Here is a 21251-nt window from a genome sequence, read left to right as displayed (position 1 = left end):
TATATATATTTGGGTTGACTTCCGCTTTAAGGAAAAAGACAAAACATCTCACTAATATTACACCAATTTCATGTATGTGGGCTCAGCTTAACCATCCGCACAGATCAAAATAAGACAAAGTTTAGCACTGTTAGCATAGCGCCACAGGTTTAAAAAAACAAAAAAAAACCTTTGTCTTTCTGTGTAACTACTAAGCTCGTATTGATACATGCCAGAGGAATAAATGTGTCACAGTAAGATCTTCTTTATTAAGGCGTTTTGTCAACTTCCAGTCACAGTGGAATGCTTCAAATAAAACAACGATCAATCCAGTAACATGGAGGCACACTAGACAGACTTTTTTCACATATTAAAAAATAGGACAAATCAACACAATCATCATACACATCACTATTAAAAGAAGCTTAAAAAATCCAGCACCAGTATATTGCATTTTCATCATCATCATCATCATCATCACGTTCACAATGGCTGATACAACATCTACGATGGTTAACGGCAGTTATGTAAACCCTACATTTTTCCTATTTATAAATTAAATAGAAACTATAAAAATAACAGTAACTGTAGAATTGAGGTAGAGACTAGCAGCCTGTGTCAGGAAGCAAGTTGTGTTTTGGCAAGACTAAAAAGGGACGTTCAACATGACACCTAAATATGACAAATACCAAGGTACAGTATATGTTTGCAGAAATCACCTTTCATGGTGGGCTGTCATTTCAGTCATGAATAAAAGCCACCAAGCTTTTGATAGAGTCACAAGTTGTCACAATGAAGGTATGCTAAAGGGGGGAAAGTACAATCAAGTGGCATTTATTTAATCTTCTAAAAATAAAAATAATGATTACAGCTGACCAGGAGGACGCACTCAGAATTCACCGAGGTATTAAAACGAGCATAGGATTGCAAACAGAGGTGGGCATTCAGTCAGGCTGACCGGATGGTTCATCAGTCCGTAATTGACGGACGCCCGTTTTGCTAACGATTGATAAGAAATGTGGAAACTAAAAATAAAAATAAAAGACGGATTAAGCACTGATAGAAGTGGGTTTTCGTCCATCAGCGTAATTATCACTAACCGGTCACGTACCGACGGACATGACCTATCAATCCAGGGTTGTACTGAATTTTACGTAAAATGTAATTTGCCTTTACATATCTGTATAGAATGTTACACATCACACATTATTTTCGAATGGCTACTGTCACATGAATGAAAACCAGCGATGTTTTCATGTTTGAAAAGATATTTTCACCTGTACAAATTACACCGAAAGTGTCCAACTTGACAGGTATGCCAACAGACCTCTAAGTCCGTCACAGACGAATGCCCGTTTTGCTGACGACTGACAGAAACACACTCCGATTGTCTCGTGTGTTTGTTCGCAGGGGGTTTCTAATTAGAGAGGATTGCATTGCCTATACATGTGTATAAGAGAGTGCACCTGTTTTCAATAAGATCTCTGCGGGGACTGTGATTGGCCAAGGAGGCGTAACCAGAAGACGTCACTTCGCTTTGTTTTGACAACACCAACCTACAATGTTTGTTTGAGTCTAATATTGTTTGTTGGATTGTGGGCATTGACTATATATGGAAACGCTTTGCGCTTCCTGTGCAGTGGGTGGCGGTATGCACCAAAGAGATTCAATCCACCCATCAACCAAGGACAAGAATAACATATAAACAGAAGTTGGAGCGCATTTTAGCTTGGATTTTATTTACTCTTGGCGACGATTCTGGTTAAGGTAAGCTATTTTCAACTTTAAATTACAACTTTCGTCCGTCTTTGGAGTTAAAACAGCTGCAGGAAGCCACCAGTTCAACAGACTGGCAAATAAGTGTTTGTGAAACGGGCCGACGTACTTTTGACGGAATCTAAAAATAATAATAATAATGATAATACCTGACGGACTGACCAACTGACGAGTACAATTTGGTTCAGCTTGAAAAAATGACAGACTGACGAATGACGGATGAATGTTGCTGACATCATACAGTAGATTGTAGCACCAATTGAAAGAGGAGATTGCAATTTATCAAACACAAATTTATCAAAACCATTTATCCAAAAAACAAACAAAAAAAAAAAACACTTTTGTCATATTGGCTAACAGTAGTGACTCGGCAGTAGTTCATGATAAATATGACCTGTGGAAAAATCATCTCGTGTTGTCAATGGTGCCTTGAGATGCAAATTTAATTCATTCCATGGTCATGCTCGTATCGCAAATCATTGTTCCCCATTGAAATGAATGCAAATGCCATTAATCCATTACACCCGCCCACCCCAAACAAATAATTTTAAAGGTATTTTCTCATTAAAAAATGCACTCAACTCAATAGTATTGTATTGCAGCAACTGTGTTGGGAATCATTCACTCATTTCCGAATCAGGACACTGTGGCGTCTCCAGATACAAGCAGCCTGACTTGATTGTTTTTTCCAGATATGAGTTGACATTTGCCCGTTTTTTTTCTTTTTTTTTTCCTTTTGGCCTGAGATATGAGAAAAATTCAGATCTTTCCTTAATCACTACACAGGGATTTTTATAAAGTGGACCTCGACATCACCGCTGAAATTATTTTTGTACTGATTAGGGAATTGGGGATGAGTGAACACAGGGACTGTATTCCTTCTGGTCTTGAGGTACATGTACAACTCACATTTTCCCCTAATCATTACAAAAGGGATTTTCAGTGGCACTATCTAGGTCCGCCATATCACAGTCCCTGTTTTGTAATTCGGAGAAAAACGTGAATTTTGCTCGTATCTCAAGACGAAAAATCAGTCAAGGAATGGCTCGTATCTTGAACAACTTGTAAGTCAAGGCACTAGTGTCTCAACGCACAACTGTACAAAAAAAAACACTACGCCTGAGGATAGTCAACCAATGTGAGACAGAAGGCGGAACTTATGATGTCATTGTGGGCACACACACACCCCCGACATGATTGAAGGCTCATAAGTCACGCCTTTGGTTTTTGATTGGTTGGTTACTTGGATGTGTCTGTTTCTTGCCAATCAAATTACGGGCCAAAAATTGAGTCAGATATGGATGATTCATTTGGTTTTAACAAATATGACAAAAATGGCTTTTTCTTTTTTTTTTAAACACACTTCCCTTTAACCAAAGAAACCTTGCAATGTTTCTAAAAGGTCTGAAATGAAAAACAATGATTAAAAAAAAGTCCATGCATCCATTTTCTTTGCTCATTAGGATTGCGAGAGGCAGGCTACACCCTGGACAGGTGGCCAGACAATCACAAGGCACATATATATATAAAAAAAAAAAGGAATTCACACTCACTGGAGCTGCACAATATATCGAAAAAATATCGCTCCCACGATATTGGTCCATGCAATATGCACATCGCAAAGACTTGCAATAATTTTCTTAAAGCGGAAGTCAACCCAAACATATTTTTTTCCAAGAATATGTTCTATGCAAGCCCACTAGGTGTGGATTTTGCTGCTTGACTCATATTCCACAAACGCAATATTAATCAGAATGCCGTGTTTCAACTAGTGGGCCTACTGGGAACGTATTCTTAAAAGAAAATGTTTGGGTTGATTTCCGCTTTAAGGACTTGTATGCTTTTATCTAAATTTGACCAGTAAGACGCAAACTTAAATGCGCATTGCCACCCAATAGTTGAACGTTATCTAGGGCAGCCATGTCCAAAATCCGGCCCGGGGGACAAATGTGTGCTGTGTTCAAATTTCTACCGGCCCGCAGCCTCTGGCATGAAATTAATGAGTGTCCCGTCAGTAGTGTTTACTATAATCCAAAATATACATGTAAAAAAATAAAAAAATGTTTATATTTCACCACCAGTAGGTGTCAGAGTAAACCCGTCGCCGCATGACCTTCGTCTGACCCGTTCCAGCCCATTTCTTAAGTAAAGACTGTAGCAAAGAAAAACAAAGTTGACAGAGAGAGAGGTCCATTGCTTCCAGGACAAGTGGAATTTGACCTATTTTTTCACTGAAATACAAAACAAATGCATCTGCATAATGAACGGCGTTAAAAATTAAAGCAACTGGAAGCTGAATGGTCGGTCTGCACACATTTTCCGCTCACCAAATCTGGCCCTCTTTGCCCGAAGTTTGGACACCGCTGAATTAGGGGAATTACAATTTATTAGCTAACAATGCTTGCTTATTTTGCTGCATGAAAAAAAAGTAATTCTTTCATTAGGTTATAAAAAATGTAATTTCTTTAGGCGCATGTTAAACGTCACAATAATATAGTTATCGCTCGATTCAACAACCATATCGCATGTTTTTTCCAATATTGTGCAGCCCTAACACTCACATTGTCACGCAAACGCATTTGAAGAGGCCTCGTGCGAGTGCGTGGAAGTTCGCATTTGTGGGTAGCCTTACGGACTTGACTGGTGCGATTCACATTCAAAATAATCCTTGAGTGGCGCAACCAGGTGGCGAATGACGGCGACGCTCCAGGACCGCCCCAGGACCCTCTGGCGCTGCGTGCGGCCCATGTTGTTCACGTCCGTGTAGTGTTTGGGGAAGCCAAAAATCCTACACACACACAAATAGAAAGACCCCAGTGTTATTTTGGACGCGTGAAAATTAATGAAAATGTTCCACTCCCACATTGTGCTCCGTGTGTGTGGCTTAGCCACTAGTGGCAGAATAATACAGAGAGAGAGAGACACACACACGCGCGCACACACACATAAACTGACACAAAGAAGAGATTTAGAACTGACTCAGTAAACTGCAACAATAGTCCTATTAGTTGTTTGTTCGCAGAGGATAAAGAATATATTACCGTGCATATTATGCTCTTGTCTGTCTACATATTTTGCTGCACCTTTTGTGTTCAGATATCCGTTGCATGCTTACTGTAATCTCTCATGTCCTGTATAATACGCACCCTCAAAAGCCAGATTTTCTATCTTCTTGTGTCTGTCTATAGAAAATTCAGAGCTGCTGATAGCCATGCCCAAAAAAATGAAGTGTTGACTTTCACATGCTTGCACTTCAGCACTTGCAGCTTCACCTTTTTTTCTTTAGTATTTTTCTTTATCTGTTGTGTCTTGTATCACATGCACGCAAGACAAAGTGTCCAAATGCTTACTGTTCCATTTCGGTACACCACAGGTAGTCTTCCTTGCCGTTCATGATGACAGGAAGTCCCAACTTCCCCTGAACCATGGAGTTGGTCTTTGTTGTGATGGTTCGCACCTTGTTCAGCTGCACAAAGACAAAAGCTTGTGGAATAAGCGAAGCTGAACGATTTGGACAAATAATCAAATTGAATAGCATTAGAAAATAATGCAAACAAATCTGTGGCTGTATCACTTCAACTTTTCTTGTTTCGTCAAACAATGAGATGGAAATGTGGACTGCACTTCTCATGGACTCAACGTATCGTGACAGTGCATTGTATTATTGAGTGACAGTTTTGCACTAATTATTGATTTATGTTTGAGTAAAACCAGGGAGAAAGGTGAAAGGCTAGTCACTAGCTGGTTGGCAAAATGACTTGCTGACAGACTGTTTGGTTTACAGACTTGACTGTCTACCTTCTCTCATGTTGATGATTTCGTTTCAGATGGTATATGCACTTTCTTCTTTCATTATTGCTTTAAGAACAGATCTGAAATCTATTGTGTAAGTAAAATGTTGTTAATCCCAATGGATTGTTCCGTGTGTATTAAGTTAAATTGACTGGCATTTTGAGTTCAAAGAAAGAATAATTAAGTTTAAATAAAAGACATTCAAAATACTTTTTTATTTTACAAAGAAGTCGTAATCGTAAAATCGTGTTTGAGAGAAAATAATCGGTATTTTCTTGTTAGGCAAAATCGAACAGCCCTAGTAGCAAGCAACAAGCGGAAATGACCTCTTTTCGTCACGTCCGTGTGTCACGTTTCAATCAAATGCAGGCGTACGTACCTCTGTCCACTCATGCATGTAAACGGGTTTTTCTGAATGTTTCAGAAATCGGAATTTTGACCTTAACCCGGTTATTTTTGACTGGATGTAAACGTAGTCAGTGTGAAAGTTGTTCTTACCTTTGCCACGCGGCCGACTTCCAAACAATCCTGAAGAGTCACTTTTTGATCCAGAGATGCCGTCAGCGGCCTGAAGAGGATAACAAATTATTATGGCTACAACACAATCATACAACGGTGCTTTGACATACGATGGACCCGATTTTTTTTTTTTCTTTCCCTGAGATACGAGCCGTCGTTTGGACTTGCTTGGAAACAAGGGTGTGCTGTTGTATAAGGACTGTTCACATGACATGGGTGGATTCACAAGTTTCAATGAAACGTTTCTGTTAGCAGCAGACATGCGATTGGAAGGAAAGAGATGGAAACAAGAATGTGAACTTTAGCTGACCATTGCCATGAAAGCAAGCCTAACAGTCATTATTGTGGGATTATTTTCCACTGCAGAGTTTGCAAATGATGTTACGTTTTCAGACAGCAGGACGCGCACCACCTATTGCTCGGTAAATAATGTCATTTCTGCTCTGTCATTTTCGGTACGCTATCAAGTGTGCCAGCACAGGGATGTTGCCAGTTGACATGAAATATAAAAGATGACATGCTGAAAAATAAGAAAGTTGTTTGACGAGCTTCATCAGCATTGTGTCATCACCTCAAGTAGTGGCTTGGATGAAAGATTTCTAGCTACACACGCCATCTTAAAATGTATTAAAAAGACCCACTTAAACAGATTAGATCCATTCTTTATTGCAGCAGTACAAACGAAAATACGTGCATATTAAAATGCATACAAACTATGACACCAACGCAACCAAACATCGGAGGTAAATCTAGACCAGCTTTTCGTTGGGCTGACCAGGGCTTCTATTAAGTGGTTCACTGACCTGTCTAGTCGACACATAAAGCTAAAACTCAGCTGTCTTAATAGCGCCTCAAACGTTGGCACTCTTGTGGACACAGACAATTAACTGGCACTGCGCCACCTTGGCAGCAGCCTCAGTGCATCATTGTAGGTGAATTTAAGCAACAACTGAGCAGTGTAAAGTGATGTAATAGGTGCTGAGCACTTAAAGGGGAAGTCAACGCAAACATTTTTTTTCAAGAATATGTTCTATGCAAGCCCACTAGTTGAAACGGCGCATTCTGATCAATATTGCGTTTGTGGAATAAGCGTTAATCCACTCGTTTTTAGCCATCTCTCGGGGCAGCCATTTTGTCGACTGAAAATGACATCACGGCTCTGATTCAGAAAACAGGTCAGCCGTGATTGGTCGTTGTGAGCAGTTGTGATGTCATTTTCAGTCGCCAAAATGGCGGCCCCGAGAGACGGCTAAAAACGAGTGCATTTAGCTGTTTAATTTATATTCCACAAACTACAAAATGAATCAGAATGCCGTGTTTCAACTAGTGGGCCTAGTGGAAACATATCCTTGAAAAAAACATGTTTGGGTTGACTTCCGCTTTTACAACATCAGGGCACATAGAACACTTTCTAATCAGCATGTTGGCTTGAGAACAGATTTTGCAGCGCCGACCAACGATGTCTTTGTCAAACTTCCAATACTTCAGATTTGATATGACCGAGATAACTGTTTGACAAATAAAACATTAGAAAACTTAGTCCAAAGCGCCGGGGATAGGCATGATCTTTTATCTCAGCGTTACGTATGATATCATGATCTATGCCATAGTGGGAGCACGACTTCAGCATCTGTTGCAAGCCAGCACTACATGGGCTAAAAAGGACCAGGTCATCAGCAGACAGGAGATGATTTACTATCGTATTGCCCAAAGGACAACCTGTATTAAAGCCATTCAGCTGAATTGATAGTTCATCCATGCAGCCATGAAACAAATAAGAGATAGTATTACTCCTTGTCTTAACTCTATTATTAGCAGATACAACATACCAAAACACAAGAATTCGTACAAAGAATTTTTACATTGCAATTTCATTAACAATTTTTCATGGTTAATTCTATCCGAAGCCTTAGTTGCATCAATGAAGCATAAACATACAGATGAATGGAGATTTGTTTACTTTGAAAAAAAATAAAATAAAAATCTCTTTGGTACCTGTTCATACCCGGGAGGTTCCCCCAGAAGTAGCGAGCTCGGTGCGCCGGGCTAACACTCACAGCATCGATGATGATTGGATTGCACTGAACAACAATAGCAAGGGGTCAAGTTAGCACAGCGTGTTCCCTAGCGACACTAGTGGCATATATGATCACCTCCAGGAATCGACAGATGTCCGTCTTGTCTCTGGAGGACATGAAGACCACGTTCTCAAAGAGCCAGAAGAACGGACGGTCATCACCCTCCTTCGGCTTAAGCAGCATCAAAATGCGGTAGAATTCGAAGAAGAGCCTTCCGGTTCCCTCTGCAGGATCGACATTCAATCTCCAATGAGCTTATTTTCTCCAGTGGTGGACCCCGACATGTTCGCGGTTTTCAATGTTCTCAGCTAACAGTGGCCCGATTCGACCGGTGTTACTAGCGCCACCCGAAATTTACTTATGCTGACCCAAACGGGCCAGTACAAATGTAGTAAATACAATGAAATCAACACATTCTTGCTTTTTTAATATTTAATGTTCAGTATTTTGAGTTTTACTCCCTTAAATAGAGCAATCACCATTGATCTTATTACCACGCAGCACGTCTTTAGTGGGTCAGGTTTAATCCTTCTATAATCAGTGGCTTGAACAAGATATGCAGCCCATACATTTTCAAATGTATTTAGTTAGATTTTATACTGCAAAAAAAACCAACAACATATTTTATCAGGAAAAAAATAGGGCCAGTGCCAGTTCTTGCAGGGTCCCCACAACATGTCCCAAAAAAGGCTTCATGTCGGACCCTTTTTTTTTTGTTTTAAATACGTTAAAACATTACAACATAAGACAAAGGTAATCACATTTAACGCCCCCCAAGAAAAAGCCAATTTTTGCGGAATTTTCTCTGTTGTAATGTTAAACAAATACTAGAGGACAAATTATTGTAAAACAGTCAAATGCTCTGCCTGTAATTTATGTCTTTAGTGTTGTAAGTGTTAAGGGACCAAAAAAGAAGTTACTTTATTCAGTATATATTTTATTCTTAATTGGGCAATGGATTAGTTATCGGAATCGGTATAAGCCTACAAAAATCTATATCAGTTTGCTCCAGATTCTAAAATGCCACAAGATGTCACCAAATCCCAAACTAATGGGAAAGAAGCAGTTGGCGTCAAGGAAGTAAGTTGAAGCGATAGTTGAGTTGAGTGATCTCAACTGAGAGATGAGCTTTGTTTGCTACGGTTCCAGTAAGCAACAGTTGGGATCAGGCTTACCAAACAATCCTTTTCGCAGGGGATTGACCATGGAGAGGTCGTTGCACGGACTTCCTCCAATCAGCAGGTCAAACGGGCCCCATTCAGCCAGCTGCAACACAACCACTTCCTGTTTACTTGTTCACACAAACCCCCAACAAATGTTTGTTTTCATGCATTGGACGGAGCGGCTTGGCCACGGAGTACCACGCACATGCTTCCTCGTGATGGTGCGGACGTCGTTGACATATTCAATCTTGCCCGAGTGCTTGATCATCCCCACCGCGATGGAATCCTCGCAAATCTCCGAGGCGATGTAGCGTTCCACCTTGAAGCCGAGGTCTTTGAGCACCAGGTATCCTGTCACGGTGGAAGAAAAGAGCTGCTTACTGGAAAAGATAGGCATTTTTGACTTTATAGGTCACCCCGCCCACCATTTTAAGTGTCTCATAGCTTTACTCAACACAAGCTCAGATGTAGCCATACAAATATGTCAGTTTGAGACATGAAATATTCTTTAGGTATTTATGTATGTACGTGCATACAGTGGAACCCCAAGTTACAAACTTAATTGGTTCCGTGAGACCGTTTGTACCTTGAAACGTTCATTGGTCGAGGAATGTTTCCCATTGAAATGAATAGAAATGCAGTCCCAAAACTAAGTTATACTGTACTTACATTTTTTGTTGTGTTTGAACCAGTGTGTGGTTAAAAATAAATACAGCTATAAAATTTGAAAACACTATTATGAAGAAATAACACATGATTACAGCTAATTCTTTAAGGAAAATGGGGAGGAGGACTACAGCTCCTCCATTGAAAAAGAGTCTTCTTTCATAATAACATGGGGAAATTCTGATTGAAGTTGTTTTAATAATTTTTTTTTTTTTAGTTATGTTCTTTTATAAAGGCTTCTTTATACTCCCGGGGGCGACGTCCACGAGCACGTCACTGCGCAGTTTGCCTTTATACTTGCGTGCAACTCACATGCGTTGTTTAGAAAATGTGTTGCACTTTCACTGCAAGTCGAGGGGCGTCGCTACGGATGATACCGACCGACAAGGACACTGCAGGGCGGAATTACCCCTGCCTTTTATGGCCAATTTCCGGTCTGCGTTTTTACTGCCGAGCGACGATCAAAATGACGGCGACAACAATGGATATCGTGCCTGCTACAACAAACACCGGCGTGCGAGTATACAGAAGCCATTTAATCCATTGGTTGATTTTGGCATACTGATCCAGGGAAACTTGTCTTTTTCTGTTAAAAAAAATAATCAGTAAGGGGGAACGTCACATTGACATTTCAAAGATTAATTTGCTACAAATATGTTTTGGTCATTTTTGTAATTGTCCCATTACTTAGGAGCCATTATGACAGTTTAGCACTTTATTTGTTTGGCAAAAAGTTAAGGCATGGGATCTACTTCCACATTTGTTCATAAAATGTGGCTGCTTCTGGCATCTGTGATGGGGGGTGAATGTACTGATTGAAGTTGAAACTTCCGTCTCGCGCGAACATGCGCCGGCGGCTATTTTGACGTGGTTACCCTGACATTAACCATTTGTTGTCTTAAAGAGATGCTACATTTCAATAAATAGCATACACACTTTATATAGCAAATAGTTTTCTTTTTTTCGAAATTATTTATATTTGTACGCTTCATTTCCTCGTAAATATCCTTTTTATTGGTTTATGCTTTTGAGTTGCTGGAGCTTAGATTAAGAGCGGGCATTTTTTTAATGTTTTTTTTTTGTCTACACATGCTAATGATTGGCATATGTTGTTCAATTTTTTTTTTAGCTGCCGTGATCCACAATTGTGCCACTTGGGTGCAGAAAATCGAAAGCTTTTCACTTGAAAGTGTAAATGCACCCAAGCATGCCTGAGCCGGCCGGATGCTCTTGATTTGACCTTAACTGACCTGTTGCAATGCCATCAAAGAGCGACAGAACCTTCAGGGGCTTGCGTCTGTCTGCGGCGATGGCCGGGTAAACTCTGTGAGGCTCCTGGAAACAAACATATTGGTCAATGGAGGTGAAAAACTAGGACTAAAAAAAAAAAAAAAAAAAAAAAATTTGCCCTACCTACATACTTTGAAGACATTACAGCTTAAATTTTTAAAACGACATTGTAAACATATTCGAACACCCCAAAAATATGCAAGCGTAAAATGTATACAAAATACTGTTTGCACTGCGCTTTCGGGTCAGTGTACATGCATGTGACATTCAGGGGCGCAGGCACGTACAGTGGGGTGTGATGTTGGCGAGGTCGTGTGATTGTCTGGGCGTGAGCTGCGGTCGACAGAAGCTTCTGAACGAGTGTGCTCATTGTGTTTGTGTGCTTGACTGTTCACCCAGCATTCATTAAACGGCTCACATGCAAGAGCATTGCAACAAGTTTCGTATATGGTAAAAAACCTACGAATCAAATGACTATAAACCACAGACAGAAATATACTTACTGTACATTCCACAATTCAATCTGTAGTATAGCGAGGGTGCAAACAATGAACCGCGAAATACACACACGAAAAACACAACAAATATTACCGGTGTATATATACTATGGGCGTGATTTACTCAAATCCAAAATGGAGGGTGCTAAATCATGTTTGCTCCAACATATACGGCAACAACTGGATGGATAACTACCAGTAGTTTTGAAATCAGAAGTCAAGGATAATAGTTGATTCGGCTATTGTTGAAGTTAAGGTGAAAAGGCGTTTGGGAACACAAAATTGTTTCCAATATGTCAACGTTGGTTACATACATTATATATGGCAAATTAAAAATTTGGAAAAGATTTTAGCAAGAATCATGAAGGTTGCTGCAAATGATTTGTTTTTGTGAGCCACATAAAATCATGTGGCAAGCCGGATGAGTTTGACACCTGTGTCCTAGGTGGTATGGCATGACTCTTCCTTGTGATTGGCAAAAAAAAGTCAAGCCATCAGATCAGGGGTGGGCAATTAATATTCCCAAATTACTAATTTTATGTATTTGTTTTGAGCATTAAATGGTATTGTCTTATGAAACTGTTACTTGAGCATATATGGCACAGTATGTTTTTAGGATTAGGAAATAGAAATGGAAAACAATATAACCGTTTTGCTTGTCTCTAGGAAGTTCAGTTGACGGGTACAAGGGCAGAGCAGAAATCTGGGCTCATTTAAATGGTTTGTAACTGAGAGACCAAGTTTGACATAATATACTCACAAACTCCATGGCGCTGTTGTTGGCAAAGAAGTCTTGGACCTTAACGCTCCAGTCTGGCCTGAGTTTGAGGTTTCCCTCGCACTGTGCCGGCTGGCAAATGTAGCAGCTCCAGGGGTCAACATCTTTCAGCTCGCGAAAGGTTCCCCGTCCCACCAAGATCTCCACACAGTCTTTACAGAAACATCTGCCGTGGACACCACACAACACAAACGGAGCTTTTGACGCCAGAGAGCCGAGGGATGCTCAGAGAGCAGCTTTCAAATTGTTGGAAATTCTTGTGACTACAACTCAACAATTGGCCGATTAATCGGTTATCGGAATTTTATTCTGGCAAATATCGGAATCGGCATTAGCTACCAAAAAAAGTCATCATAAGAGCGTGCCGCGTTGGGGCATCACTAACTATACTTATTTTAAATGCCTTGAGCTCCGTTTACCTGCAGCAGCTGGCGTTGCCGCAAAGAATGACCTCCGACCCCCCGCAGCACACGGTGCAGTACGATTGGTAGCCGTCTTCATCGTAGCGATACAGTGTTTCTGTGAAGTTCTCCTGTGGGCAGTGACCATGTCATTTTTCGAACTTTTGGGTTGTGACTCCCAACCTGCGTGCCGCGGCACGTTACTGACAGATCGTGACATATGCTGTATAAATTAAGACAAGATCATCATTATTTCAGAACATATACTTTTTGTGACATGTTTGTTTGGTGGTTTGCCGTGATTTTTGAAAATTGTTTCCATAAAGGCTGTGAAACCTGTTGTTAAAGGCTTTGCCGACTGGACCAGAATAGCGTAGAGCAGACGTACATTGCACACCGTCTTACCTTGCATTTGAAACAAAGACCGCCTTCGAACAATGGGTGCTGCACTACAATATCAGGCGATCCGCAAGCCAAACAACAATCTGAAACAACAAGCCTGTCTTTTAAAATTTGTCATTCAAAAGAACAGACAGTATAAGACAGAAATCAATGACGCTCAAGCAGGACTGACCTTTGATTTTTGTGCCTTTGTCTTTAAGCCTCTCGATTAAAGTGTCTGAAAATGAAATATCAAAGTGCTTTGTAAATCAGGCAATTGTAATAACGTGAAGGTTTCTCATAACTATTTGATGATGAGAAATTATGAAATTTCTATTGCAATTTACATGAGTTCCGGCAGCCCGAGCAGCCTTCGTCACCAATGCGTGAGACGCGAATGATCACACTTTGGCTGGCTCAGTCAAACTTAGTCAGAGTATTTAATGCCTTGTATTTCAGATCCATCTTTAAAAGGTGAGTGTAGAAACTTGTAAAACACTAAGTTTATCAAATAATAATAAAATAAAAAAGTAATAGAGAGCGACCAGCGGCATAGCGTATGCAATTCCGTGTTAGTCATTTTGCGAGGCCTTTTGGCGTGTTCTATTGCTAAGACAATCACAAATTGTCTTAGCAATAGAACACGCCAAAAGGCCCATGTGTGATTAACATTTATCCAAATAATCAACAGTGAGTTCGGAAATTGAGGCAACTTTGTCGTGATTCCAAAATGTGTCTTATCTGACTGCCATCTTAAGTTAGTCCACTGAAATTTTCCGCCCAAAGATTTTGAATCGCAATGTTACCATCATTCAAAAAGTATGGATTTTAGACAAATATACTATTTCCTTAAAATTCCTTTTTGAGGATTATTATCTAACAAGTGAAGCATTTCAGAACTTACTGTAATTCGTTTTTAAAATTATTCAACATTTAGTTTACTTTTTCAACCACCTTTATACTCATGCATTGTGATGAATAATGAATGAATGTTGTGATGAAAAGTGTCACTCTCCACTTGATCATAGTTTTGACATTACAGCATAAGATAGCAAACATATTTTTTTCAAGAATATGTTCTTAGCACGCCCACTAGTTGAATCACGGCTGACCCGTTTTCTGAATCTGAGCCGTGATTGGTCGTTTGCCTGAGCAGTTGTGATGTCGTTTTTGGTCGACAAGACAAAATGGCCGCCCCCAGAGATGGCTAACAACGATTAGAGTAACATTTATTCCACAAACGCAATATTTATCAGAATGCCGTGTTTCAACTAGTGGGTTTGCATAGAACATATTCTTGGAAAAATATGTTTGCGTTGACTTCCGCTTTCACGCAATATAAGGCAGGATACATTCTTATTTTAAACGTGGTACAGTGTATATGATAACAAGGTATTCTGCCAGACATTTTGAGCTGAAAGTTTTCTTAGAATTATTTAAAGAGCAAAAGTGTTTTTATAAAATCATTAAAGACTAATTTTTATTTTTATTTTATTTTTTTCATAATGAAAAAGGCCGGGCGGCACAGTGGTCGACTGGCTATTTGCGTGATCCATGAGGGTTTTCAACTTCCTCTGCTGCTATTAGTGAATGCGAACTAATCACGTAGCCTTAATGTGAACGCGTAGTTCTTTCACCAACCATTCTGCGGATCGTGCCCGGCCCGAACCGTGATGCTTGAACCGTATCGGTCGTGGATCAAAGATGATCCGTTGCACCCCTACAGGTACGCAGTAACGCATTTGGTGCCTAAACTTGTCCAACTCCCAACATGTTGGCATTTCTCTCGCTCATAATCGACATGATGAACCAAGAGTCACTGCCTAATCTTTGTCTTCTACTCAAGAGCTGTGCTGATCTCTAATCCAAAGTGATGCAACATCACCATCTACAGGGATCTGTTTGTCATTACAAACAAATTACTGTAATTCCCTGTAGGTGTGAAGATGTATGTGGATGGTTGTTTGTCCGTATGTGCCCTGCGATGACTAGTCCAGGGCGGACCCCACTTCTGTCTCCCAAAGTCAGCTGGGATAGGCTCCAGCTCGACATCCAGTACAGCCAGTGAGTGTCAAAGTGAAATTCGGATTGCGGATGATCACGTGGACGTACCTCTTGTGAAAGTGTAGTTGGAGGTGCTTGCCCGACTCTTAAAAGCATTTTTCTTTTTCACAGGCGGCTGGTAGTCAGAATGAGCGGAGTCCGAATTGGACAATTGAGCAGCATCTTGAATAACTGAGGGAGGAAGGCAGAGAGGAAAATGTTTTTCAGAAGCGTCTTTGGGAGGGAATTGTATGGAGTAAAAATCTGCTGGGCTGCTGGCGTGCACACTTACGAGGTGGCGCGAATCCCTGCGGTCCTGACGGCAGAAATCCCTTCATTGCCCAGTCCAGCATCAGATTGAGCTCTTTTTCTTTTTCTCCTTTCGCCTCTTGGAAGGATTTTTCACAGCGTTCACCTGCCAGCTGCAGGTTATACTTTGGGATTAGCATGCACTGAATCTGATGTGACAAGCTTTTTGCAAACAGCAGTCATCTGGAGGAAATTTGCTTTCTCTTATGTGTACACAGTGCATGAGAGACACCTGCCCGCGAATAGCAAAATGCAAAAATCCGCAAATAATTAACGCCCATTCAACTGCATGCATTGTGTGTGTGTGCGTGTGTGTTGTTAGGGTATTTTTTAAACCCCAAATAATCTTGGATAAGCGGGATATACTGCCATTAAGCATTTTCCACAGAAAATGCGGGCTGTGTTCCCCCAAAAATAAAGAATTTAATATATATTAGGGGGGTAACGGTTTTTGGATTAGTCCCGTACTATTTCGGTACGGGCTTCACGGTTCGGTGCACACAGTCATACGACGAATACGTCTGATGGAAAAAAAAAAACAAAAACAAAGTCAACACCTGAGTCCAAGCGACCGGTTTGATCCTCGGCCATTGTGACCGTGTCAAAGTATCCTTGAGCAAGATACTGAAACACCAGTTGCTCCTGATGCTGCATCATCACTAGGTAAATGAGGTACAGTGTGTGAAGCGCTTTGAGTACCGAAGGTAGAAACGCACTACACAAGTACCAGCCCATGTAAAGGCACTTTTTTACTTGACTTTCCCTTTAAATAGTGATCAAACTTTAAATGTAACAAATATAATTCCCCAATTTTTAATATCATTTCAAACTAATCTGCACAAAATTATCTTTAAAAATAAATTGCTTACAAATAATTTCGAGGAAAAAACGTATATACATACTTACATATGTGAAGTCTCTCAGTAACTTCCACTAACAACCCAGGCTAAACTAGCTCCTACCCGACATACAAAGATGTTGGCCTTTGTCAATGGCTACATTTACATGCAGGCAATAAACCTTTTCAAACCTGAATATTGGCAGTATTTGGTTTTTAACATTCTGAATATTATGCCTGGGTTACTCCCTTTCCAACCCAACTATGCGTGCATGTATACGACGATCACAAAATAATGGTAATAGACACATTTGTGAATAACGAGCCACTGTACTTTATAAACAGTTGCGCAAACTAGAGCTTAACAATGTATTGTCATTGTATCAATATATGAACATTCAAGATATCAATACCGCAAAATCAACTATATAGATTTTCAAGTGTGGTAATGGACGCCCTTTTAGTTGCATTTAATAAGGGGAGCATTTATTTCTTTTCACACAAGTTTCGGGGGAAAAAGACCATACAGAGAAGTGAAAGGACGGCATAAGATAGGAGTAGGAGAAGGAGGACGCAAGAATGTTTGTATGCCAAACAAAGGTGCAGCTCCAGTCACCTCCTTGGTGTCTGAACTTCCTTGTCCAGATTTTGTCTTCATGTCGCGTTCCACCTTCATTGACGCGTCCTGTCTGGATCTGCTTGCCTGCTGCTCGGCTAACTTAGCACGCATGGATATACTCTTGGCGTATTCTTTGGGATGCATCTTTCTCAAATGGTTAAACAAGTTTGTGGTGTTGCCGCTGCACGTTTTAACATTACCCCTGCAGACTTTGCAGAGCACGAGGGCTTGAGCACTGTCATCTGGCTCGAAACCAAACCATCTCCAAATCACAGAGTGTGAGCCCCTTTTGGGCACTAAATTCGCATTGGCAGACATACTAAATTTTGTGCGTAAAGGAAAATAATTGAGTATTACCGTTTGGTATGTCCAATTAGTTTTGTCTCACTAAACCGTCTTTGACTGACATACAGTACAAAATGTTGTTTATACAAGGTAATAATTGCTAAGGTTTTTTGGGGTTGCCCACTTAGTTTTGCCCTGCCTATATGAACTAAATTATACTTATTTAAAGATAGTAATTTTACTGTTTTGTTATTACAATTAGCTTTGACACACTAAAACACACACAATTCTGTCGATTAAAATATACTACTGAAGTATGTCACTGTTTGGCTTGTCCAATTAGTTTTATCCCACTAAATCATCTATGATCGACATTATACATTTTGTTTAATATGACATTGATTTACTATTACTTTTTGGTTTATCCAATTAGTTTTGCCCCACTAAAACAGACAATTCAGTTTATTCAAAGCTAATCATTGACGAGACTGTTTAGGTTCTCCATGTACTTTTGTCCAAATTTCGCTGCAACCAATCAGGAATCAGTGAAGTTCACGCGAGTTGGGAAATTTTAAATCCGTCATGCTCAATCTCGAGCATTGGGGACCGAAACGGATTAAAAGTCAAATGAAGGCACGAGTTGGAAACGATTTCTTTCTCCTGCCTCCCTTCATACGGACGACACGGGAGAGAGACTTGACTCGTTTTAAAATTGTTCACGCCACATAAACCGACTGGAAAGACGAGCGCATGAGTTAACCTATACGACACTTAGCGAGGACGTGTCAATTGAAGTTACTCGAACTACACATGGAAATCTACTTTCGATCGACTTTCATTGAAAAATGCAGCGATCGGTGGCTTTGTCTCCCTTCTTTGTCGGCCTTGAGAGCGCAGAAATGAACGAGTCTCTCCGGCTATCCGCTCCACGAGGCACTTGAACGCAACTATCCAGTCTCCAGATGTTCGGATCGCGCTTCTTTGGAAAGTGGACAAATTTGCAATGATGTTCAAAATTTGAGCCTACTTAAGGTGTTTTTCTTGGTGGCTCTCGGCGGAAGTGAGGGAAAAGTGCCCCCGATAGGCTGCCGGAAGAGTGGGGGGCTCGGGTGGGGGGAGATTGTAGCAAGAGACCCTGTGCAAAGTGGGGGTCGAACGGGGTCGGACAAAGACTGGACTCGCTGCATTCTTTATTCTGCTTTCACTCCCTTTGACTCAAGCCAATGGAACACGCTGGGCCATGAAGTCATAAATTTAACGCCGCAGTTTGTTTATTTATTTATTTTAACAAAATATTTTATTTAATGATGTGGCCCACCAAAGCAAGTAAATTCTACTTCATGTTTTTTTGCTAAATGGATTTGTTCCTTTCATTTTGTCTGATATACTGTAGCAAATTCACAAACTGGCTCCACTTTTAACGGACAAGTATTTTCGCCAAACCCCTGACATCAATGTAACAAATAGTTGTATAGAGGCTTTTCTTCATCTCCCACAGTGCATTGCCGGCGGACATATTGAAAGGCTAGCCCCACTTACAAAGCCCCATTTGCCATTCGTCATGTCTTCGTGTGTCATTGTTGGCTGTAATCGTTGGGGAGAAAGGGCGGAAAAGGTTTCTTTGGACTCCCAAAAAATCATTAGAAAACAAGGATTTGATGCCCACCCTAAAGAAAAACGATCGATCATAGGGAGCTAAGCTGTTGCTATGCTTGCAAGCAACAAACATCGCCGTTGGTTAGCAGTCTGGAGAGAGCTTCACATAAACACAGGCGTGCTGTTGTTTCCCGTGTCTTCGTTAAACAGTTATCCTACAAGAGATAAGTGGGTATACAACGCCCTGGACTGCTCCCTGCGTGTTGTTTGAAGGTTTATAATTTACTGTAACATCGGTGCTCATTTTGATTACCACGTCTGCCTTTTACTGTATGATAGCTTTTAGCTGGCAGACGATCATTGTTTAATCAGTTGTGTTATATGTCAGTTTTGCATGGAACAACAGCTTGGAGTAACAAGCAAAAAAACTTTAATATACTGCATTACCGCGTACTCGCCTGCCTAAACATCGCCTGTCTAAAGTCTCTGTGTATTTCCCATCACTACAGATTCTCAAAGTCCACTAAAAACTTCTAGTTGCGTAAACTAATCTTGATAACATACCAGCATTTGAAATGAAAAGGCTACGCAGCCTACCGCTATGGTCGAACGCATGGGATTGTGGGATATGTTGCTATTTTTAGTACAAAGTTCGAACCCCTCCATATTTCATCTCCCACAGTGCTCTTGGGCATCTGACACCCTCAAGTATTTGGGTGTCAGATGCCCAAGAGCCCTGTGTGAATAAGCGGTTCAGAGAATGGATGGATAGAATTTAATATGTTATTAAAAATACATAATAACAATAAAATGCAGGCCCCTTTTGCTTACAGTATATTGCAGGCATTGCATGTCCAAGACCATCACTTATTAGGAAACAATAAAAACGACATTTTTGTTGTGTCATCATGGAAAGCAAACCATTTTCAATACTTTAAAGTGATCAGGAATTTGTAAAAACAACACGAACACACACACATACACACGGACGGACGCACGCACACGTGTGGACTGACCTGTAGTATTAAATCGTGAAAAAATATGAAATGGACCAAATTTTAACATAGGTTTTGGTCTGATATGTAATAATATGATGAGGTGATGATACATTTATGGTTTTCAGGCATCATGGCCCTCTGAGTGAAACTGATGTGGCTCATGACAAAAATGAATTTGGCACCCTACCCCTCCTTTGTGCCCCACCAGACACTGCTGCTGTGTTTCTTGTGTGTGTGTGTTGTGCTCACAAGTGTCCTCACCTGGCAGAATTTGTGTATCAGAAGATTTGTACCATTAAAGAACATAAGTGATCAAGAAGAACACAATTAATTTTTAATGGGATCCAACTTCAACTGCAAGGCATTTCAGAATAGCAAAATCATTCAACAACAACACGCAGCAATAAAGAAAATATTGAGATGGCCCCTGTTCATTCATGAGCCATATTTTCACGAGAATGACCAATATTTCACAAATTCTGCAAGGGTATGGAAACCTATGACCGCAACTATAAATGTTTTAAATCACACAGTGATCCCCCATTCCCAAACACACAGTTCACTATTCACAAATTTGTTTTTATGGGTAGAAAAACCTCACGTTTTCTGAGAGGGCACAAGATGATGCTCAAGCCTGGTCTAATTAGGAAAGTAGTACAATAACTGGTGTCAAGTAAGTATGATGAAGTGATGAATGTCAATTGAGCCAAGATTATTTTATGTCGGGAAGGAGCTAGGTTTTGCCTGAGCTGTTTGTAGAAGTTATGGAGTCTTTGGCACAAGTGCATTTTTTTAAAATCAAATTATCTCATAGCCATTTGCTTTTAAGTGTAATGGTGTTAGATGAGTTTGGAGCTGTGGTATACTTACGGTTTAAGATGTTAATATAAGCAATTATAATCTTTTATTTTGGGGGGGCGGGGCAATTACTTGTGGTTTTACATGGCAGGCATTCAAAATACCCCAGACATAATGGTGCAGTCATATTCCTGCTATGCGGCCTTTTTAAGTGGCAGGTGAAACATCTTATTTTCAACGGACACTTCACACATCCAAATTACGGTGGGACAAAATAAGGCTAAACTCATCATTCAAACTGTCACTCAGCCTTGGTCAAATGACATGTTAGGCTTAGTTTCCTAATGGTGCCATTGAATTTTTTTGCCAGCCGGTCGTTTGTGTGACGCCATCATAGGGAAAAGATGGATAGTGAAAAGACTACTTTAGGTCGTCTGTTGTACAC

The 21251-nt window shown here is 40.4% G+C and overlaps 1 protein-coding gene across 4 annotated transcripts in view; it reads right to left on the bottom strand.

Annotated features, from left to right (window-relative positions):
• Window positions 1–226: 226 nt before the first annotated feature.
• Window positions 227–21251, bottom strand: part of LOC147153565 (DNA (cytosine-5)-methyltransferase 3C-like) — a 33266-nt gene continuing 12241 nt past the window's right edge. For 3 of the 4 annotated variants that reach the window (XM_086032204.1, XM_086032215.1, XM_086032212.1), the window contains 14 exons: window positions 15656–15785; window positions 15433–15555; window positions 13514–13558; window positions 13345–13424; window positions 12958–13070; window positions 12521–12704; window positions 11224–11308; window positions 9513–9658; window positions 9320–9410; window positions 8220–8368; window positions 8062–8147; window positions 6046–6115; window positions 5106–5221; window positions 227–4543 (listed from right to left, as the gene is read on the bottom strand). In XM_086032204.1, the coding sequence (XP_085888330.1) occupies window positions 4384–4543; window positions 5106–5221; window positions 6046–6115; window positions 8062–8147; window positions 8220–8368; window positions 9320–9410; window positions 9513–9658; window positions 11224–11308; window positions 12521–12704; window positions 12958–13070; window positions 13345–13424; window positions 13514–13558; window positions 15433–15555; window positions 15656–15785 (1578 nt within the window). In that variant the 3' untranslated portion in view covers window positions 227–4383. Of the gene's footprint in view, window positions 4544–5101; window positions 5222–6045; window positions 6116–8061; window positions 8148–8219; window positions 8369–9319; window positions 9411–9512; window positions 9659–11223; window positions 11309–12520; window positions 12705–12957; window positions 13071–13344; window positions 13425–13513; window positions 13559–15432; window positions 15556–15655; window positions 15786–21251 lie in introns of those variants that run through there. The other variant, XM_086032216.1, reaches the window with a different exon arrangement.

Source organism: Filicampus tigris, chromosome 1 (genome assembly GCF_054856515.1).
Source record: "Filicampus tigris isolate MCC_2025a chromosome 1, RoL_Ftig_1.0, whole genome shotgun sequence".
Taxonomy (NCBI): domain Eukaryota; kingdom Metazoa; phylum Chordata; class Actinopteri; order Syngnathiformes; family Syngnathidae; genus Filicampus; species Filicampus tigris.
This window is presented reverse-complemented; position numbering and strand designations above follow the sequence as displayed.